The following is a 24659-nucleotide window of genomic DNA, read 5'->3' as shown; positions in this document are numbered from 1 at the left end:
TACAGAGGGAGTCTCTCCGTCAGGGACCCTGTTTACAGAGGGAGTCTCTCCGTCAGGGACCCTGTTTACAGAGGGAGTCTCTCCGTCAGGGACCCTGTTTACAGAGGGAGTCTCTCCGTCAGGGACCCTGTTTACAGAGGGAGTCTCTCCGTCAGGGACCCTGTTTAAAGAGGGAGTCTCTCCGTCAGGGACCCTGTTTACAGAGGGAGTCTCTCCGTCAGGGACCCTGTTTACAGAGGGAGTCTCTCCGTCAGGGACCCTGTTTACAGAGGGAGTCTCTCCGTCAGGGACCCTGTTTACAGAGGGAGTCTCTCCGTCAGGGACCCTGTTTACAGAGGGAGTCTTTCCGTCAGGGACCCTATTTACAGAGGGAGTCTCTCCGTCAGGGACCCTGTTTAAAGAGGGAGTCTTTCCGTTGTGTGGTGCTGGCTCTGTCGAATAAATCACTGGCTGAGGTTTGGTAAGAAATCTATTTCTTTTATTAAGATTAAAAGCGGCTGAATGTTTGCCGGTGATGGAGATGGCCTCTCAGTGCATAACCCTTCGGATGGACTGGATCTGCGGAGTCTGGGCATGGGAGCCCCACTGCATCCAGTGCTTGAACTCCCCCGAGTGGCGCTCGTACTCCATGATGTACTGGTATCCACGGTAACCGGGGAACTGGTAACAAACCCAACTGCGGGGGATCAGAAGGGGAAATAAGGTGTTAGAGGGTTCGACAAAACAGCTAACAATACGAACTTTGACCTTTTACCCTCTGGGACTGGGAGGGGCCATGGGTCAGGCACTGACTTTAACCCTCGGATTGGGTGGGGTCAGTGGGTCAGAACCCATATCCAAGTTTGCCAATGATACAAAGCTAGGTGGGACAGTGAGCTGTGAGGAGAACACAGAGTGTCTGCAAAGGGATATCGATAGACTGAGCGAGTGGGCAGTAATGGAGTATAATGTAGGGAAATGTGAGGTTATTCACTTTGGTAGGAAGAATAGAAAAAACAGAATATTTTTTAAATGGCGAGAAGGTATATGTTGGTGTTCAGAGTGATTTGGGTGTCCTCGTGCAAGAAACACAAAGCGAGCATGCAGGTACAGCGAGCAATAAGGAAGGCAAAGGGCATGCAAGGGGGTTGGAGTATAAGAGTGAGGAAGTCTTGCTCCAATTGTACAGGGCCTTGGTGAGACCACACCTGGAGTACTGGGCACAGTTCTGGTCTCCTTATCTGAGGAAGGATGTACTTGCCTTGGAGGCGGTGCAACGAAGGTTCACTAGATTGATTCCTGGGATGAGAGGGCTGTCCTATGAGGAGAGATTGTGTAGAATGGGCCGATACTCTCTGGAGTTTAGAAGAATGAGAGGTGATCTCATTGAAATGTATAAGATTCTGAGGGGGATTGACAGGGTCGATGCTGAGAGGCTGTTTCCCCCTGGTTGGAGAGTCTCGAACTAGGGGGCACAGTCTCAGGATAAGGGGTCGGCCATTTAAGACTGAAAGGAGGAGGAATTTCTTCACTCAGAGGGCGGTGAATCTCTGGAATTCTCTGCCCCAGAGGGCTGTGGAGGTTGAGTCTTTGAGTCTATTCAAGGCTGAGATCGATAGATTTTTGGACTCGAGGGTTATGGGGATTGGACGGGAAGGTGGCGCTGAGGTCAATGATCAGCCATGACCTTATTGAATGGCGGAGCAGGCTCGAGGGGCCAAATGGCCGACTCCTCTTATTTCTTATGTTCTTGTGTTGTTTCGCCTTCTGGGACTGGGTGGGGTCAGTGGGTCAAGCATTGACCTTTCACCCTCTGGGACTGGGTGGGGTCAGTGGGTCGGGCACTGACCTTTCACCCTCTGGGACTGGGTGGGGTCAGTGGATCAAGCATTGACCTTTCACCCTCTGGGACCGGGTGGGGTCACTGGATCAAGCATTGACCTTTCACCCTCTGGGACTGGGTGGGGTCTGGATCAAGCATTGACCTTTCACCCTCTGGGACTGGGTGGGGTCAGTGGATCAGGCACTGACCTTTCACCCTCTGGGACTGGGTGGGATCAGTGGATCAAGCATTGACCTTTCACCCTCTGGGACTGGGTGGGGTCAGTGGGTCGAGCACTGACCTTTCACACTCTGGGTAATCGGAATAATGCAGAGAATCTTGTACTTACGCTCCACTCTTGACGAGCATGGATCCCACGTTCTTGTTGCACCAGCCCATGGCCTGCAGGGAGGGATAGTCCTCGCACAGATCTGCATGACGTCCCATGAAGTTCTCGAGCTCGTAAATTTCCATGTGAGAGTCTGAGTGGTTCTGTCGGAAACAGCAGTGGGAGCTCGTCACAACAGAGCAGTCACTGACGCCATCCTGACCTTTGACCCCATTCACTCCACCCTGACACTCGACCCCATTCACTGAACTTCGAGCCCACTCACTCCACACTGACCCCATCCTGACGTCCAACCCCACTCACTAACGCCACACTGACCCCAGATCCCACTCACCAACGCCACACATTCATTGACCCTACCCTGACCCCGAACCCCTCAGGTGGAATCTTGCTGAGTGTCAGCTCCGTCGGAGTCTCTTGTCTCAGAGAACCAAACCAGTTCACAACTCGAGGGCATTTTGGGACGATTTACTGCACCGTGACCTTGTACCTGACCCTGAGCGGGACCCCAACACTGATCCTAACCGTGACCCTGAGCGGGACCCCGACACTGATCCTAACCGTGACCTGAGCGGGACCCCAACACTGATCCTAACCCTGACCCTGAGCAGGACCCCGACACTGACCCTAACTGTGACCCTGTACCTGACCCTGAGCGGGACCCCGACACTGATCCTAACCGTAACCCTGAGCGGGACCCCGACACTGATCCTAACCGTAACCCTGAGCGGGACCCCGACACTGATCCTAACCGTGACCTGAGCGGGACCCCGACACTGATCCTAACTGACCCTGAGCGGGACCCCGACACTGATCCTAACCGTAACCCTGAGCGGGACCCCGACACTGATCCTAACTGTGACCCTGAGCGGGACCCCGACACTGATCCTAACCGTAACCCTGAGCGGGACCCCGACACTGATCCTAACCGTAACCCTGAGCGGGACCCCGACACTGATCCTAACTGTGACCCTGACCCTGAGCGGGACCCCGACACTGATCCTAACCGTGACCTGAGCGTGACCCCGACACTGATCCTAACCCTGACCCTGAGCGGGACCCCGACACTGACCCTAACCGTGACCCTGAGCGGGACCCCGACACTGATCCTAACTGTGACCCTGACCCTGAGCGGGACCCCGACACTGATCCTAACCCTGACCCTGAGCGGGACCCCGACACTGATTCTAACCGTGACCTGAGCGGGGCCCCAACACTGATCCTAACCGTGACCCTGAGCGTGACCCTGACACTGATCCTAACCCTGACCCTGAGCGGGACTCCGGCACTGATCCTGACCCCGAGCAGGACCCCGACACTGATCTTAACTATGACCCTGACCCTGAGCGGGACCCCGACACTGATCCTAACCGTGACCCTGAGCGGGACCCCGAGACTGATCCTAACCCTGACCCTGAGCGGGGACCCGACACTGATTCTAACCGTGACCTGAGCGGGGCCCCAACACTGATCCTAACCGTGACCCTGACACTGATCCTAACCCTGACCCTGAGCGGGGCCCCAACACTGATCCTAACCGTGACCCTGAGCGGGACCCCGACACTGATCCTAACTGTGACCCTGAGCGGGACCCCGACACTGATCCTAACTGTGACCCTGAGCGGGACCCCGACACTGATCCTAACTGTGACCCTGAGCGGGACCCTAACACTGATCCTAACCGTGACCCTGAGCGGGACCCCGACACTGATCCTAACTGTGACCCTGAGCGGGACCCCGACACTGATCCTAACTGTGACCCTGAGCGGGACCCTAACACTGATCCTAACCTTGACCCTGAGCGTGACCCCGACACTGATCCTAACCGTGACCCTGAGCGGGACCCCGACACTGATCCTAACTGTGACCCTGAGCGTGACCCCGACACTGATCCTAACCCTGACCCTGAGCGGGACCCCGACACTGATCCTAACCCTGAACCTGAGCGGGACCCTGACACTGATCCTAACTGTGACCCTGACCCTGAGCGGGACCCCGACACTGATCCTAACCTTGACCCTGAGCGGGACCCCGACACTGATCCTAACCCTGACCCTGAGCGGGACCCCGACACTGACCCTAACTGACCCTGAGCGGGACCCCGACACTGATCCTAACCCTGACCCTGAGCGGGACCCCGACACTGATCCTAACCATGATCCTGAGCGGGACCCCGACACTGATCCTAACCGTGACCCTGAGCGGGACCCCGACACTGATCCTAACTGTGACCCTGAGTGGGACCCTGACACTGATCCTAACCGTGACCCTGCGCGAGACCCCGGCTCTGATCCTAACTGTGACACTGACCCTGAGCGGGACCCCGACACTGATCCTAACCGTGACCCTGAGCGTGACCCTGACACTGATCCTAACCCTGACCCTGAGCGGGACCCCGACACTGATCCTAACCGTGACCCTGAGCGGGACCCCGGCACTGTTCCTAACTGTGACCCTGAGCGGGACCCCGACACTGATCCTAACCGTGACCCTGAGCAGGACCCCGACACTGATCCTAACCGTGACCCTGAGCGTGACCCCGACACTGATCCTAACCCTGACCCTGAGCGGGACTCCGACACTGATCCTAACCGTGACCCTGAGCGGGACCCTGACACTGATCCTAACCGTGACCCTGAGCGTCACCCCGACACTGATCCTAACCGTGACCCTGAGCGGGACCCCGACACTGATCCTAACCCAGACCCTGAGCGGGACCCCGACACTGTTCCTAACCGTGACCCTGACCCTGAGCGGGACCCTGACACTGAACCTAACCCTGACCCTGAGCGGGACCCCGACACTGATCCTAACCGTGACCCTGAGCGGGACCCTGACACTGATCCTAACCGTGACCCTGAGCGGGACCCCGACACTGATCCTAACCCTGACCCTGAGCGGGACCCCGACACTGATCCTAACTGACCCTGAGCGGGACCCTGACACTGATCCTAACCGTGACCCTGAGCGGGACCCCGACACTGATCCTAACCCTGACCCTGAGCGGGACCCCGACACTGATCCTAACTGACCCTGAGCGGGACCCTGACACTGATCCTAACCCTGACCCTGAGCGGGACCCCGACACTGATCCTAACCCTGACCCTGAGCGGGACCCCGACACTGATCCTAACCCTGCCCCTGAGCGGGACCCCGACACTGATCCTAACTGACCCTGAGCGGGACCCCGACACTGATCCTAACCCTGCCCCTGAGCGGGACCCCGACACTGATCCTAACTGACCCTGAGCGGGACCCCGGCACTGATCCTAACTGTGACCCTGAGCGTGACCCTGAAACTGATCCTAACCCTGACCCTGAGCGGGACACCGACACTGATCCTAACCGTGACCCTGAGCGGGACCCTAACACTGATCCTAACCCTGACCCTGAGCGGGACCCCGACACTGATCCTAACCGTGACCCTGACACTGGTCCTAACTGTGACCCTGAGCGTGACCCTGACACTGATCCTAGCCATGACCCTGACCCTGAGCGGGACCCCGACACTGATCCTAACCCTGACCCTGAGCGGGACCCGACACTGATCCTAACCCTGACCCTGAGCGGGTCCCTGACACCGATCCTAACCCTGACCCTGAGCGTGACCCCGACACTGATCCTAACTGTGACCCTGACCCTGAGCGGGACCCCGACACTGATCCTAACCCTGAACCTGAGCGGGACCCTGAAACTTATCCTAACTGTGACCCTGACCCTGAGCGGGACCCCGACACTGATCCTAACCTTGACCCTGAGCGGGACCCCGACACTGATCCTAACCCTGACCCGGAGCGGGTACCCGACACTGATCCGAACTGACCCTGAGCGGGACCCCGACACTGATCCTAACCCTGACCCTGAGCGGGACCCCGACACTGATCCTAACCATGATCCTGAGCGGGACCCCGACACTGATCCTAACCGTGACCCTGAGCGGGACCCCGACACTGATCCTAACCGTGACCCTGAGTGGGACCCTGACACTGATCCTAACCGTGACCCTGAGCGGGACCCCGGCTCTGATCCTAACTGTGACACTGACCCTGAGCGGGACCCCGACACTGATCCTAACCGTGACCCTGAGCGTGACCCTGACACTGATCCTAACCCTGACCCTGAGCGGGACCCCGACACTGATCCTAACCGTGACCCTGAGCGTGACCCTGACACTGATCCTAACCCTGACCCTGAGCGGGACCCCGACACTGATCCTAACCGTGACCCTGAGCGTGACCCTGACACTGATCCTAACCCTGACCCTGAGCCGGACCCCGACACTGATCCTAACCCTGACCCTGAGCGGGACTCCGGCACTGTTCCTAACTGTGACCCTGAGCGGGACCCCGACACTGATCCTAACTGTGACCCTGAGCAGGACCCCGACACTGATCCTAACCGTGACCCTGAGCGTGACCCCGACACTGACCCTAACCCTGACCCTGAGTGGGACCCCGACACTGATCCAAACCGTGACCCTGAGCGGGACCCTGACACTGATCCTAACCGTGACCCTGAGCGTCAGCCCGACACTGATCCTAACCGTGACCCTGAGCGGGACCCCGACACTGATCCTAACCCTGACCCTGAGCGGGACCCCGACACTGTTCCTAACCGTGACCCTGACCCTGAGCGGGACCCTGACACTGAACCTAACCCTGACCCTGAGCGGGATCCCGACACTGATCCTAACCGTGACCCTGAGCGGGACCCTGACACTGATCCTAACCGTGACCCTGAGCGGGACCCCGACACTGAACCTAACCCTGACCCTGAGCGGGACCCCGACACTGATCCTAACTGATCCTGAGCGGGACCCTGACACTGATCCTAACCGTGACCCTGAGCAGGACCCCGACACTGATCCTAACCCTGACCCTGAGCGGGACCCCGACACTGATCCTAACTGACCCTGAGCGGGACCCCGACACTGATCCTAACCCTGACCCTGAGCGGGACCCCGACACTGATCCTAACCCTGACCCTGAGCGGGACCCCGACACTGATCCTAACCCTGACCCTGAGCGGGACCCCGACACTGATCCTAACTGACCCTGAGCGGGACCCCGACACTGATCCTAACCCTGACCCTGAGCGGGACCCCGGCACTGATCCTAACTGTGACCCTGAGCGTGACCCTGACACTGATCCTAACCCTGACCCTGAGCGGGACCCCGACACTGATCCTAACCGTGACCCTGAGCGGGACCCTAACACTGATCCTAACCCTGACCCTGAGCGGGACCCCGACACTGATCCTAACCGTGACCCTGACACTGGTCCTAACTGTGACCCTGAGCGTGACCCTGACACTGATCCTAGCCGTGACCCTGACCCTGAGCGGGACCCCGACACTGATCCTAACCCTGACACTGAGCGGGACCCGACACTGATCCTAACCCTGACCCTGAGCGGGACACCGACACTGATCCTAACCCTGACCCTGAGCGTGACCCTGACGCTGATCCTAACTGTGACCCTGACCCTGAGCGGGACACCGACACTGATCCTAACCCTGACCCTGAGCGTGACCCTGACACTGCTCCTAACCGTGACCCTGAGCGGGACACCGACACTGATCCTAACCCTGACCCTGAGCGGGACCCCGACACTGATCCATCTGTGACCCTGACCCTGAGCGTGACCCTGACACTGATCCTAACCCTGACCCTGACCCTGAGCGGAACCCTGACCCTGACCCTGAGCGGGACCCTGACACTGACCCTAACTGTGACCCTGACCCTGAGCGGTACCCTGACACTGATTCTAGCCCTGACCCTGACCCTGAGCGTCAACCTGAGCGGTACACTGATCCTAACCATGACCCTGTACCTGACCCTGAGCTGGACCCCAACACTGACCCTAACTGTGTTCCTGTACCTGACCCTGAGCGTGACCCCGACACTAATCCTAACCGTGACCCTGAGCGGGACCCGACACTGATCCTAACCGTGACCCTGAGCGGGACCCCGGCATTGATCCTAACCCTGACCCTGAGCGGGGCCCCGGCACTGATTCTAACCGTGACCTTGAGCGGGACCCTGACACTGATCCTAACTGTGACCCTGACCCTGAGCGGGACCCCGGCACTGATCCTAACCCTGACCCTGAGCGGGACCCCGACACTGATCCTAACCATGATCCTGAGCGGGACCCCGACACTGATCCTAACCGTGACCCTGAGCGGGACCCCGACACTGATCCTAACCATGACCCTGAGTGGGACCCTGACACTGATCCTAACCGTGACCCTGAGCGGGACCCCGGCTCTGATCCTAACTGTGACACTGACCCTGAGCGGGACCCTGACACTGATCCTAACCGTGACACTGAGCGTGACCCTGACACTGATCCTAACCCTGACCCTGAGCGGGACACCGGCACTGTTCCTAACTGTGACCCTGAGCGGGACCCCGACACTGATCCTAACCGTGACCCTGAGCAGGACCCCGACACTGATCCTAACCGTGACCCTGAGCGTGACCCCGACACTGATCCTAACCCTGACCCTGAGCGGGACCCCGACACTGATCCTAACCGTGACCCTGAGCGGGACCCTGACACTGATCCTAACCGTGACCCTGAGCGTCACCCCGACACTGATCCTAACCGTGACCTTGAGCGGGACCCCGACACTGATCCTAACGCTGACCCTGAGCCCGACACTGTTCCTAACCGTGACCCTGACCCTGAGCGGGACCCTGACCCTGAACCTAACCCTGACCCTGAGCGGGACCACGACACTGATCCTAACCGTGACCCTGAGCGGGACCCTGACACTGATCCTAACCCTGACCCTGAGCGGGACCCCGACACTGATCCTTACCCTGACCCTGAGCGGGACCCCGACACTGATCCTAACCCTGACCCTGAGCGGGACCCCGACACTGATCCTAACTGACCCTGAGCGGGACCCCGACACTGATCCTAACCCTGACCCTGAGCGGGACCCCGGCACTGATCCTAACTGTGACCCTGAGCGTGACCCTGACACTGATCCTAATCCTGACCCTGAGCGGGACCCCGACACTGATCCTAACGGTGACCCTGAGCGGGACCCTAACACTGATCCTAACCCTGACCCTGAGCGGGACCCCGACACTGATCCTAACCGTGACCCTGACACTGGTCCTAACTGTGACCCTGAGCGTGACCCTGACACTGATCCTAGCCGTGACCCTGACCCTGAGCGGGACCCCGACACTGATCCTAACCCTGACCCTGAGCGGGACCCGACACTGATCCTAACCCTGACCCTGAGCGGGACCCCGACACTGATCCTAACCCTGACCCTGAGCGGGACCCCGACACTGATCCTAACCCTGACCCTGAGCGTGACCCTGACACTGATCCTAACTGTGACCCTGACCCTGAGCGGGACCCCGACACTGATCCTGACCCTGACCCTGAGCGTGACCCTGACACTGATCCTAACTGTGACCCTGACCCTGAGCTGGACACCGACACTGATCCTAACCCTGACCCTGAGCGTGACCCTGACACTGATCCTAACCGTGACCCTGAGCGGGACACCGACACTGATCCTAACCCTGACCCTGAGCGGGACCCCGACACTGATCCATCTGTGACCCTGACCCTGAGCGTGACCCTGACACTGATCCTAACCCTGACCCTGACCCTGAGCGGGACCCTGACACTGACCATAACTGTGACCCTGACCCTGAGCGGGACCCTGACACTGATTCTAGCCCTGACCCTGACCCTGAGCGTCACCCTGAGCGGTACACTGATCCTAACCATGACCCTGTACCTGACCCTGAGCGGGACCCCGACACTGACCCTAACCGTGACCCTGAGCGGGACCCAACACTGATCCTAACCGTGACCCTGAGCGGGACCCCGGCACTGATCCTAACCCTGACCCTGAGCGGGACCCCGACACTGATTCTAACCGTGACCTTGAGCGGGACCCTGACACTGATCCTAACTGTGACCCTGACCCTGAGCGGGACCCCGACACTTATCCTAACCCTGACCCTGAGCGGGACCCCGACACTGATCCTAACCCTGACCCTGAGCGGGACCCCGACACTGATCCTAACCCTGACCCTGAGCGGGACCCCGACACTGATCCTAACCCTGACGCTGAGCGGGATCCCGACACTGATCCTAACTGTGACCCTGACCCTGAGCGGGACCCCGACACTGATCATAACCGTGACCCTGAGCGGGAAACCGACACTGATCCTAACCCTGACCCTGAGCGGGACCCCGACACTGATCATAACTGTGACCCTGAGCGGGACCCCGACACTGATCCTAACCGTGACCCTGAGCGGGACCCCGACACTGATCCTAACCGTGACCCTGAGCGTGACCCTGACACTGATCCTAACCCTGACCCTGAGCGGGACCCCGACACTGATCCTAACTGTGACCCTGAGCGGGACCCCGACACTGATCCTAACTGTGACCCTGAGCGGGACCCTGACACTGATCCTAACCCTGAGCCTGAGCATGACCCTGACACAGATCCTAACCGTGACCCTGAGCGTGACCCTGAAACAGATCCTAACCGTGACCCTGAGCGTGACCCTGACACTGATCCTAACCCTGACCCTGAGCTGGACCCGACACTGATCCTAACCCTGACCCTGAGCGTGACCCAGACACTGATCCTAACTGACCCTGAGCGGGACCCCGACACTGATCCTAACCCTGACCCTGAGCGTGACCCTGACACTGATCGTAACTGACCCTGAGTGGGACCCCGACACTGATCCTAACCCAGACCCTGAGCGGGAACCCGACACTGATCCTAACCCTGACCCTGAGCGGGACCCTGACACTGATCCTAACCGTGACCCTGAGCGTGACCCTGACACTGATCCTAACCATGACCCTGAGCGGGACCCTGACACTGATCCTAACCCTGACCCTGAGCGGGACCCCGACACTGATCCTAGCCGCGACGCTGAGCGGGACCCCGACACTGATCCTAACTGTGACCCTGAGTGGGACCCTGACACTGATCCTAACCCTGACCCTGAGCGGGACCCCGACACTGATCCTAACCCTGACCCTGAGCGTGACCCTGACACTGATCCTAACCGTGACCCTGAGCGGGACCCTGACACTGATCCTAACCGTGACCCTGAGCGGGACCCCGACACTGATCCTAACCCTGACCCTGAGCGGGACCCCGACACTGATCCTAACTGACCCTGAGTGGGACCCTGACACTGATACTAGCCGTGACCCTGAGCGGGACCCCGACACTGATCCTAACCCTGACCCTGAGCGGGACCCCGACACTGATCCTAACTGACCCTGAGCGGGACCCCGACACTGATCCTAACCCTGACCCTGAGCGGGACCCCGACACTGATCCTAACCCTGACCCTGAGCGGGACCCCGACACTAATCAGTAATCTTGTTGTACGGGGACCCTTGGGTCAGAGCGATCATAACATGATCGATTTCTCACTCGAAATGGAGAGCGAAGAAATTGACTCAGAGACTAAGGTCCTGAATTTAAACAAGGGGAATTATGATGCCATGAGACGGGAACTGAGTAGGTCTGATTGGACAACATTCCTGGGAGGACTGGAGGTAGATAAACAATGGCAAACATTTAAAGATAGAATGACAAAATTGCAAAAATTGTTTATACCAATCTGGCATAAAAGGAAATCTAAAAAGGTGACTCAACCGTGGATAACAGGGGAAATTAGAGACAGCATAAAATCCAAAGATAGGGCGTATAAAATAGCCAAAAAAAGCGCCAGAGCGGAAGATTGGGAACAGTTTAAGATAGAGCAAAGGAGGGCAAAGGGCATGATCAAGAGGGGCAAAATAGCTTACGAAAACAAGCTGGCGGAAAATATAAAAACTAACTCCAAAAGCTTTTATAAATATATCAAAAGGAAAAGACTGGTGAAAACCAAAGTTGGTCCATTGCAGTCAGATACGGGGGAATATATAATGGGAAATAAGGAAATGGCAGATCAACTAAATGCATACTTTGGGTCAGTCTTTACGAAGGAAGACACAAAAAACCTCCCTGGGATATCGGGAAAAATAGGGACATTGGCAAAGGAGGAACTGACGCAAATCAATATCTCTAAGGATATGGTGTTAAGGAAGCTAAAGGGATTGAAGGTGGACAAATCCCCAGGGCCTGATAACATGCATCCTAGGGTACTGAAGGAGGTGGCCCTAGAGATAGCGGATGCACTAAGGATGATTTTTCAGAATTCATTAGACTCGGGAACAGTGCCGATGGATTGGAGGGTAGCTAACGTTACCCCACTATTCAAAAAGGGGGGTAGGGAAAAAGCAGGTAATTACAGACCTGTAAGCCTTACATCAGTTGTGGGCAAAATGCTGGAGTCCATCATTAAGGATGAAATAGCGGAGCACTTAGCAAATGGGGACAGGATAGGACAGAGTCAACATGGATTTACAAAGGGTAAATCGTGCTTGACTAATCTATTGGAATTTTTTGAGGGAGTAACTGGTAGAATAGATGGGGGAGAGCCAGTAGATGTGGTGTACCTGGACTTCCAAAAGGCCTTCGATAAGGTCCCACATAAAAGATTAGCATGGAAAATTGAGGCTCATGGGATAAAGGGGAAAGTATTGGCGTGGATAGGGAACTGGCTGTCAGATAGAAAACAGAGAGTTGGAATAAACGGCTCATTTTCTGAATGGCAGGCAGTAACAAGTGGGGTACCACAGGGATCTGTCCTGGGCCCCCAGCTGTTCACAATTTACATTAATGACCTGGATCAGGGAGTCGGATGCAGCATTTCCAAATTTGCAGACGACACTAAACTAGGAGGGGGGGTGGGCTCAGAGGAAGAGACCAGGAAGCTCCAGAGCGATTTGGACAGACTGGGCGATTGGGCGGATAAATGGCAGATGCACTATAATGTGGACAAGTGCGAAGTTATCCACCTTGGGTGCAGGAACGGGAGGGCAAATTATTATTTAAATGGCAATAGATTGGGAGAGGGGGAAGTACAGAGAGACCTGGGTGTTCTTGTACACCAGTCACTGAAGGCGAGCATGCAGGTGCAACAGGCGGTCAAGAAGGCAAACGGTATGCTGGCCTTCATAGCAAAAGGGTTAGAATACAGGAACAGGGATACCTTGCTGCAGCTGTACAGGGCACTGGTGAGACCACACCTCGAGTACTGTGTACAGTTTTGGTCGCCTCATCTGAGGAAGGATGTTCTTGCCATGGAGGGGGTGCAGCGGCGATTCACCAGGCTGATACCAGGAATGGCGGGAATGACCTATGAGGAGAGACTATGTAGTTTAGGGATGTACACACTGGAGTTTAGAAGATTGAGAGGGGACCTCATAGAAGTGTATAAAATTCTGACAGGTCTAGACAGACTGGATGCAGAAGGAATGTTTCCCTTGGCGGGTGAGAACAGAACTAGAGGACATAATTTAAGGATAAGGGCTAAACCATTTAGGACAGAGATGAGGGGGAATTTCTTCACTCAGAGAGTGGTGAACCTGTGGAACTCATTGCCACAGAGGGCAGTGTACGCCAGCTCATTAAATATATTTAAGAGGGAATTAGATATATTTCTACGGGCAAAAGGGGTTAAGGGTTACGGAGAGAAGGCGGGGACGGGATACTGAATTAAAGGATCAGCCATGATCTCATCGAATGGCGGAGCAGGCACGAAGGGCCGAATGGCCTACTCCTGCTCCTATCTTCTATGTATCTATGTATCTATGTAACCCTGACCCTGAGCGGGACCCCGACACTGATCCTAACTGACCCTGAGCGGGACCCCGACACTGATCCTAACCCTGACCCTGAGCGGGACCCCGACACTGATCCTAACCCTGACCCTGAGCGGGACCCCGACACTGATCCTAACTGACCCTGAGCGGGACCCCGGCACTGATCCTAACTGTGACCCTGAGCGTGACCCTGACACTGATCCTAATCCTGACCCTGAGCGGGACCCCGACACTGATCCTAACCCTGACCCTGAGCGGGACCCCGACACTGATCCTAACCGTGACCCTGAGTGGGACCCTAACACTGATCCTAATCCTGACCCTGAGCGTGACCCTGACACTGATCCTAGCCGTGACCCTGACCCTGAGCGGGACCCCGACACTGATCCTAACCCTGCCCCTGAGCGGGACCCGACACTGATCCTAACCCTGACCCTGAGCGGGACCCCGACACTGATCCTAACCCTGACCCTGAGCGTGACCCTGACACTGATCCTAACTGTGACCCTGACCCTGAGCGGGACCCCGACACTGATCCTGACCCTGACCCTGAGCGTGACCCTGACACTGATCCTAACTGTGACCCTGACCCTGAGCGGGACACCGACACTGATCCTAACCCTGACCCTGAGCGTGACCCTGACACTGATCCTAACCGTGACCCTGAGCGGGACACCGACACTGATCCTAACCCTGACCCTGAGCGGGACCCCGACACTGATCCATCTGTGACCCTGACCCTGAGCGTGACCCTGACACTGATCCTAACCCTGACCCTGACCCTGAGCGGGACCCTGACACTGACCCTAACTGTGACCCTGACCCTGAGCGGGACCCTGACACTGATTCTAGCCCTGACCCTGACCCTGAGCGTCACCCTGAGCGGTACACTGATCCTAACCATGACCCTGTACCTGACCCTGAGCGGGACCCCGACACTGACCCTAACTGTGATCCTGTACCTGACCCTGAGCGTGACCCCGACACTAATCCTAACCGTGATCCTGAGCGGGACCCGACACTGATCCTAACCGTGACCCTGAGCGGGACCCCGGCACTGATCCTAACCCTGACCCTGAGCGGGACCCCGACACTGATTCTAACCGTGACCTTGAGCGGGACCCTGACACTGATCCTAACTGTGACCCTGACCCTGAGCGGGACCCCGACACTGATCCTAACCCTGACCCTGAGCGGGACCCCGACACTGATCATAACCGTGACCCTGAGCGTGACCCTGACACTGATCCTAACCCTGACCCTGAGCGGGACCCTGACACTGATCCTAACCATGACCCTGAGCGGGACCCCGACACTGATCCTAACCGTGACCCTGAGCGGGACCCCGACACTGATCCTAACTGTGACCCTGAGCGGGACCCTGACACTGATCCTAACGCTGAGCCTGAGCGTGACCCTGACACAGATCCTAACCGTGACCCTGAGTGTGACCCTGACATAGATCCTAACCCTGACCCTGAGCGTGACCCTGAAACAGATCCTAACCGTGGCCCTGAGCGTGACCCTGACACTGAACCTAACCCTGACCCTGAGCGTGACCCTGACACTGAACCTAACCCTGACCCTGAGCGTGACCCTGACACTGATCCTAACCCTGACCCTGAGCGGGACCCGACACTGATCCTAACCCTGACCCTGAGCGTGACCCTGACACTGATCCTAACCCTGACCCTGAGCTTGACCCTGACACTGAACCTAACCCTGACCCTGAGCGGGACCCTGACACTGATCCTAACCCTGACCCTGGGCGTGACCCTGACACTGATTCTAACTATGACCCTGACCCTGAGCGGGACCCCGACACTGATCCATCTGTGACCCTGACCCTTAGCGGGACCCCGACACTGATCCTAACTGTGACCCTGACCCTGAGCGGGACCCCGACACTGATCCTAACCCTGACTCTGAGCGGGAACCCGACACTGATCCTAACCCTGACCCTGAGCGTGACCCTGACACTGATCCTAACCGTGACCCTGAGCGTGACCCTGACACTGATCCTAACCGTGACCCTGAGCGTGACCCTGACACTGATCCTAACCCTGACCCTGAGCGGGACCCCGACACTGATCCTAACCCTGATCCTGAGCGGGAACCCGACACTGATCCTAACCCTGACCCTGAGCGTGACCCTGACACTGATCCTAACCGTGACCCTGAGCGTGACCCTGACACTGATCCTAACCGTGACCCTGAGCGTGACCCTGACACTGATCCTAACCCTGACCCTGAGCGGGACCCCGACACTGATCCTAGCCGCGACGCTGAGCGGGACCCCCACACTGATCCTAACCCTGACCCTGAGCGGGACCCCGACACTGATCCTAACTGTGAACCTGAGTGGGACCCTGACACTGATCCTAACCCTGACCCTGAGCGGGACCCCGACACTGATCCTAACCCTGACCCTGAGCGTGACCCTGACACTGATCCTAACCGTGACCCTGAGCGTGACCCTGACACTGATCCTAACCCTGACCCTGAGCGGGACCCCGGCGCTGATCCTAACCCTGACCCTGAGCGGGACCCCGACACTGATCCTAACCCTGACCCTGAGCGGGACCCCGGCGCTGATCCTAACCCTGACCCTGAGCGGGACCCCGACACTGATCCTAACTGTGACCTTGAGCGGGACCCTGACACTGATCCTAACCCTGACCCTGAGCGGGACCCCGGCGCTGATCCTAACCCTGACCCTGAGTGTGACCCCGACACTGATCCTAACTGTGACCTTGAGCGGGACCCTGACACTGATCCTAACTGTGACCCTGAGCGTGACCCTGACACTGATCCTAACCCTGACCCTGAGCGGGACCCCGGCGCTGATCCTAACCCTGACCCTGAGCGGGACCCCGACATTGATCCTAACCCTGACCCTGAGCGGGACCCCGACACTGATCCTAACCGTGACCCTGAGCGGGACCCCGACACTGATCCTAACCCTGACCCTGAGCGTGACCCTGACACTGATCCTAACCGTGACCCTGACCCTGAGCGGGAACCCGACACTGATCCTAACCCTGACCCTGAGCGTCACCCTGACACTGATCCTAACTGTGACCCTGACCCTGAGCGGGACCCCGACACTGATCCTAACTGTGACCCTGAGCGTGACCCTGACACAGATCCTAACCGTGACCCTGAGCGTGACCCTGACACAGATCCTAACCCTGACCCTGCGCGTGACCCTGAAACAGATCCTAACCGTGACCCTGAGCGTGACCCTGACACTGAACCTAACCCTGACCCTGAGCGTGACCCCGACACTGATCCTAACCCTGACCCTGAGCGGGACCCGACACTGATCCTAACCCTGACCCTGAGCGGGACCCTGACACTGATCCTAACCCTGACCCTGAGCGGGACCCTGACACTGATTCTAACTATGACCCTGACCCTGAGCGGGACCCCGACACTGAACCTAACCCTGACCCTGAGCGTGACCCCGACACTGATCCTAACCCTGACCCTGAGCGGGACCCGACACTGATCCTAACCCTGACCCTGAGCGGGACCCTGACACTGATTCTAACTATGACCCTGACCCTGAGCGGGACCCCGACACTGATCCATCTGTGTCCCTGACCCTGACGGGACCCCGACACTGATCCTAACTGTGACCCTGACCCTGAGCGGGACCCCGACACTGATCCTAACACTGACCCTGAGCGTGACCCAGACACTGATCCTAACTGACCCTGAGCGGGACCCCGACACTGATCCTAACCCTGACCCTGAGCGGGACCCCGACACTGATCCTAACCGTGACCCTGAGCGGGACACCGACACTGATCCTAACCCTGACCCTGAGCGGGACCCCGACACTGATCCATCTGTGACCCTGACCCTGAGCGTGACCCTGACACTGATCCTAACCGTGACCCTGAGCGTGACCCTGACACTGATCCTAACCCTGACCCTGAGCGTGACCCCGGCGCTGATCCTAACCCTGACCCTGAGCGGGACCCCGACACTGATCCTAACCGTGACCCTGAGCGTGACCCTGACACTGATCCTAACCCTGACCCTGAGCGTGACCCTGACACTGAACCTAACCCTGACCCTGAGCGGGACCCCGACACTGATCCTAACCCTGACCCTGAGCGGGACCCGACACTGATCCTAACCCTGACCCTGGGCGTGACCCTGACATTGATTCTAACTATGACCCTGACCCTGAGCGGGACCCCGACACTGATCCATCTGTGACCCTGACCCTTAGCGGGACCCCGACACTGATCCTAACTGTGACCCTGACCCTGAGCGGGACCCCGACACTGATCCTAACCCTGACCCTGAGCGTGACCCTGACACTGATCGTAACTGACCCTGAGTGGGACCCCGACACTGATCCTAACCCTGACCCTGAGCGGGAACCCGACACTGATCCTAACCCTGACCCTGAGCGGGTCCCCGACACTGATCCTAACCGTGACCCTGACACTGATCCTAACCGTGACCCTGAGCGGGATCCTGACACTGATCCTAACCCTGACCCTGAGCGGGACCCCGACACTGATCCTAGCTGCGACGCTGAGCGGGACCCCGACACTGATCCTAACTGTGACCCTGAGTGGGACCCTGACACTGATCCTAACACTGACCCTGAGCGGGACCCCGACACTGATCCTAACCCTGACCCTGAGCGTGACCCTGACACTGATCCTAACCGTGACCCTGAGCGTGACCCTGACACTGAACCTAACCCTGACCCTGAGCGGGACCCCGGCGCTGATCCTAACCCTGACCCTGAGCGTGACCCCGACACTGATCCTAACTGTGACCTTGAGCGGGACCCTGACACTGATCCTAACCCTGACCCTGAGCGGGACCCCGACACTGATCCTAACCCTGACCCTGAGCGGGACCCCGACACTGAACCTAACCGTGACCCTGAGCGTGACCCTGACACTGATCCTAACCCTGACCCTGAGCGGGACCCCGACACTGATCCTAACTGTGACCTTGAGCGGGACCCTGACACTGATCCTAACCCTGACCCTGAGCGGGACCCCGGCGCTGATCCTAACCCTGACCCTGAGCGGGACCCCGACACTGATCCTAACTGTGATCTTGAGCGGGACCCTGACACTGATCCTAACTGTGACCCTGAGCGTGACCCTGACACTGATCCTAACCCTGACCCTGAGCGGGACCCCGGCGCTGATCCTAACCCTAACCCTGAGCGGGACCCCGACACTGATCCTAACCCTGACCCTGAGCGGGACCCCGACACTGATCCTAACCGTGACCCTGAGCGTGACCCTGACACTGATCCTAACCCTGACCCTGAGCGGGACCCCGACACTGATCCTAACCCTGACCCTGAGCGTGACCCTGACACTGATCCTAACCGTGACCCTGACCCTGAGCGGGACCCCGACACTGATCCTAACCCTGACCCTGAGCGTGACCCTGACACTGATCCTAACTGTGACCCTGACCCTGAGCGGGACCCCGACACTGATCCTAACCGTGACCCTGAGCGGGACCCCGACGCTGATCCTAACCCTGACCCTGAGCGTGACTCTGACACTGATCCTAACCCTGACCCTGAGCGGGACCCCGACACTGAACCTAACTCTGACCCTGACCCTGAGCGTGACCCTGACACTGATCCTAACCCTGACCCTGAGCGGGACCCCGACGCTGATCCTAACCCTGACCCTGAGCGTGACCCTGACACTGATCCTAACCGTGACCCTGAGCGGGACCCCAACACTGATCCTAACCCTGACCCTGAGCGGGATCCCGACACTGATCCTAACCGTGACCCTGAGCGGAACCCCGACGCTGATCCTAACCCTGACCCTGAGCGTGACCCTGACACTGATCCTAACCCTGACCCTGAGCGTGACCCTGACACTGATCCTAACCGTGATCCTGTACCTGGCCCTGAGCGTGACCCCGACACTGTTCCTAACCGTGACCCTGAGCGGGACCCCGACACTGATCCTAACCCTGACCCTGAGCGGGACCCTGACACTGATCCTACCCGTGACCCTGAGCGGGACCCTGACACTGATCCTAACCGTGACCCTGTACCTGACCCTGAGCGTGACCCCGACACTGTTCCTAACCGTGACCCTGAGCGGGACCCCGACACTGATCCTAACCCTGACACTGAGCGGGACCCCGACACTGATCCTAACCGTGACCCTGAGCGGGACCCCGACACTGATCCTAACCCTGACCCTGAGCGGGACCCCGACACTGATCCTAACCCTGACGCTGAGCGGGACCCTGGCACTGATCCTAACCGTGACCCTGAGCGCGACCCCGGCACTGATCCTAACCGTGACCCTGAGCGGGACCCCGGCACTGATCCTAACCGTGACCCTGAGCGGGACCCCGACACTGATCCTAACTGACCCTGAGCGGGACCCTGACACTGATCCTAACCCTGACCCTGAGCGGGACCCCGGCACTGATCCTAACCCTGACCCTGAGCGGTACCCCGACACTGATCCTAACCCTGACCCTGAGCGGGACCCTAACACTGATCCTAACTGTGACCCTGACCCTGAGCGGGACCCCGACACTGATCCTAACCGTGACCCTGAGCCGGACCCTGACACTGATCTTAACCGTGACCCTGAGCGGGACCCCGACACTGATCCTAACCGTGACCCTGAGCGGGACCCTAACACTGATCCTAACTATGACCCTGACCCTGAGCGGGACCCCGACACTGATCCTAACTCTGACATTGACCTTGAGCGGGACCCCGACACTGATCCTAACCCTGACCCTGAGCGGGACCCTGACACTGATCCTAACCCTGACCCTGAGCGGGACCCTGACACTGATCCTAACCCTGACCCTGAGCGGGACCCTGACACTGATCCTAACCGTGACCCTGAGCGGGACCCTGACACTGATCCTAACCCTGACCCTGAGCGGGACCCTGACACTGATCCTAGCTGATCCTGACCCTGAGCGGGACCCAGACACTGACCCTAACTCTGACCCTGTACCTGACCCTGAGGGTTTGGAGGTCACTTACTGCGCAGTAGATTGGTCTGAAAGACATCATCCACTCCACATGGTAGGAGTTACTCCCACTCCAGGCCTCCCAGCGAGAGTACTCTCCGCGCTCCAGGATAAACTGCTGCCCCTGGAAACCATGGTGCTCGAATCCAACCCAACTGTAAGAGAAGAAAAGAGTCAAATACAACCAAGCAACGTTCCATAGATAGGCAGACCATTCGGCCCATCACATCTGTCCCACTGTGTTTCTCAGTATGAGCCATCCAGTCTAATCCCACTCTCCCACTCTCCCTTTAACATCCCACCCAGTCTAATCCCACTCTCCCCCTCACTCCCCGCACCCTTTAATATCCCACCCAGTCTAATCCCACTCTCCCCCTCACTCCCCGCACCCTTTAATATCCCACCCAGTCTAATCCCACTCTCCCCCTCACACCCCGCACCCTTTAATATCCCACCCAGTCTACTCCCACTCTCCCCCTCACTCCCCGTACCCTTTAATATCCCACCCAGTCTAATCCCACTCTCCCCCTCACTCCCCGCACCCTTTAATATCCCACCCAGTCTAATCCCACTCTCCCCCTCACTCCCCGCACCCTTTAATATCCCACCCAGTCTACTCCCACTCGCCCCCTCACTCCCCGTACCCTTTAATATCCCACCCAGTCTAATCCCACTCTCCCCCTCACTCTCCGCACCCTTTAATATCCCACCCAGTCTAATCCCACTCTCCCCCTCACTCCCCGCACCCTTTAATATCCCACCCAGTCTAATCCCACTCTCCCCCTCACTCCCCACACCCTTTAATATCCCACCCAGTCTAATCCCACTCTCCCACTCACTCCCCACACCCTTTAATATCCCACCCAGTCTAATCCCACTCTCCCCCTCACTCCCCGCACCCTTTAATATCCCACCCAGTCTAATCCCACTCTCCCACTCACTCCCCACACCCTTTAATATCCCACCCAGTCTAATCCCACTCTCCCCCTCACTCCCCATACCCTTTAATATCCCACCCAGTCTAATCCCACTCTCCCCCTCACTCCCCGTACCCTTTAATATCCCACCCAGTCTACTCCCACTCTCCCCCTCACTCCCCACACCCTTTAATATCCCACCCAGTCTAATCCCACTCTCCCCCTCACTCCCCGCACCCTTTAATATCCCTCCCAGTCTACTCCCACTCTCCCCCTCACTCCCCGCACCCTTTAATATCCCTCCCAGTCTACTCCCACTCTCCCCCTCACTCCCCGCACCCTTTAATAGCCCACCCAGTCTAATCCCACTCTCCCCCTCACTCCCCATACCCTTTAATATCCCACCCAGTCTAATCCCACTCTCCCCCTCACTCCCCGTACCCTTTAATATCCCACCCAGTCTACTCCCACTCTCCCCCTCACTCCCCACACCCTTTAATATCCCACCCAGTCTAATCCCACTCTCCCCCTCACTCCCCGCACCCTTTAATATCCCTCCCAGTCTACTCCCACTCTCCCCCTCACTCCCCGCACCCTTTAATATCCCTCCCAGTCTACTCCCACTCTCCCCCTCACTCCCCGCACCCTTTAATAGCCCACCCAGTCTAATCCCACTCTCCCCCTCACTCCCCGTACCCATTAATATCCCTCCCAGTCTACTCCCACTCTCCCCCTCACTCCCCGCACCCTTTAATAGCCCACCCAGTCTACTCCCACTCTCCCCCTCACTCCCCGTACCCTTTAATATCCCTCCCAGTCTACTCCCACTCTCCCCCTCACTCCCCGTACCCTTTAATATCCCACCCAGTCCAGTCCCGTCCCACTCTCCCCCTCACTCCCCGCATCCTTTACTATTGCACCCAGTCTACTCTCGCTCTCCCCCTCACTCCCCACATCCATTAATATCCCACCCAGTCTAATCTCACTCTCCCGCTCACTCCCTATACCCTTTAGTGAGAGAGAGAGAGAGTGTGTGAGAGAGAGGAAAAGGTAGGGTAATTTACTCACGATCCACTTTCCACGCGGATGGAGCGGACATTGTCGAACCCGCACTGTGTGATGTTGAAACACTCGCTGGTGAATTCCTGCCTCCGGCCCTGGAAATTCTCCCGCTCCCACACCACGATCTGTAAAACACGTAGAGAGGGAGGGAGGGGGAGAGAGAGAGACACAGAGAAAGGGAGAGAGACAGAGAGCGAGTGAGACAGACGGAGAAGGAGCAAGAGAGATACAGGGAGATGGAGAGAAAGACAGGGAGAGAGAGAGACAGACAGAAAGAGAGAGAGTGAGTGAGTGAGAGAGAGGGCCAGTGAGAAAGGGAGGGGGGAGAGAGAGGGTGAGATAGATCATGGCACTGATGACTGTTGGGCAGTGAACATCCGCAGGAAGACCCAGCAACAGGCCGAGTCCTCATGCAGGGCAGCAGGGTTTAAACTACCATCACAGCGCACCATTCATCTCACTGAATGGTGGAACAGGCTTGAGGGGCTGAATGGCCCCCTCCTGTTCCTGTCTAACAGGCTCGAGATGCTGAACGGCCTCCTCCTGTTCCTGTGTAACAGGCTCGAGGGGCTGAATGGCCTCCTCCTGTTCCTGTGTAACAGGCTCGAGGGGCTGAATGGCCTCCTCCTGTTCCTGTGTAACAGGCTTGAGGGGCTGAATGGCCTCGTCCTGTTCCTGTGTAACAGGCTCGAGGGGCTGAATGGCCCCCTCCTGTTCCTGTCTAACAGGCTCGAGATGCTGAATGGCCTCCTCCTGTTCCTGTGTAACAGGCTCGAGGGGCTGAATGGCCTCCTCCTGTTCCTGTGTAACAGGCTCGAGGGGCTGAATGGTCTCCTTCTGTTCCTGTGTAACAGGCTCGAGGGGCTGAATGGCCTCCTCCTGTTCCTGTGTAACAGGCTCGAGGGGCTGAATGGCCTCGTCCTGTTCCTGTGTAACAGGCTCAATGGGCTGAATGGCCTCCTCCTGTTCCCGTGTAACAGGCTCAAGGGGCTGAATGGCCTCCTCCTGTTCCTGTGTAACAGGCTCGAGGGGCTGAACAGCCTCCTCCTGTTCCCGTGTAACAGGCTCAAGGGGCTGAATGGCCTCCTCCTGTTCCTGTGCAACAGGCTCGAGATGCTGAATGGCCTCCTCCTGTTCCTGTGTAACGGGCTCGAGGGGCTGAATGGGCCTCCTCCAGTTCCTGCCCAACAGGCTCGAGGGGCTGAATGGACTCCTCCTGTTCCTGTGTAACGGGCTCGAGGGGCTGAATGGCCTCCTCCTGTTCCTGTCTAAAAGGCTCGAGGGGCTGAATGGCCTCCTCCTGTTCCTGTCTAACAGGCTCGAGGGGCTGAATAGCCTCCTCCTGTTCCTGTGTAACCGGCTCGAGGGGCTGAATGGCCTCCTCCTGTTCCTTATGCTCCTATCTTCCTAATATTTGTTTGGAGACGGAGCTGGGAGTTAGATTTATCTCCCCAGTGATATGCCGGTCAGCGAATCTCACCTTCCAGAAGCCGGGGTAGCCTTGGTTCATTTGACTGTTGGATTTCTGCATTTTCTTCAGGTGTTGAAGGAAAATCTGAAGGAAAGAATGACAAAATCAACTGGAGGAGGTGTGATGGACCCTCACCTTCTGTCACCTTCTCGTGCCCATCTTTCCTGAGGTTGCAAACCCCTCGTTGCTGGAGGAGTTTCACAAACCCCCACTGTCCTCCAGTAACTTGCCCGTCTGTGAACCCCGTGAACACGAACTCAGCAAGCTAAGGCCAGATTTACCAGACTGTCTGCGCTGGGTGAGAGCGGATCACTCAGC

General features: G+C 57.9%; 1 protein-coding gene across 1 annotated transcript; it reads right to left on the bottom strand.

The window, feature by feature from the left end:
* Positions 1 to 506: 506 nt before the first annotated feature.
* LOC147092244 (beta-crystallin A1-like) lies at positions 507 to 24401 on the bottom strand. The gene is made up of 5 exons (XM_085975634.1): positions 24351 to 24401; positions 22877 to 22995; positions 20905 to 21046; positions 2151 to 2293; positions 507 to 676 (listed from the first exon to the last, which is right to left on the bottom strand). The coding sequence occupies exons 1-5, from the start codon at positions 24399 to 24401 to the stop codon at positions 529 to 531; spliced, it is 603 nt and encodes a 200-aa protein (XP_085831760.1). The 3' UTR covers positions 507 to 528.
* Between the last annotated feature and the right edge of the window lie 258 nt (positions 24402 to 24659).

The sequence above is a fragment of the Somniosus microcephalus genome, unplaced genomic scaffold (genome assembly GCF_052327205.1).
Source record: "Somniosus microcephalus isolate GS21.2 unplaced genomic scaffold, FLI_Smic_1.0 unresolved_chr2, whole genome shotgun sequence".
NCBI classification, from domain to species: Eukaryota; Metazoa; Chordata; class Chondrichthyes; order Squaliformes; family Somniosidae; genus Somniosus; species Somniosus microcephalus.
This window is presented reverse-complemented; position numbering and strand designations above follow the sequence as displayed.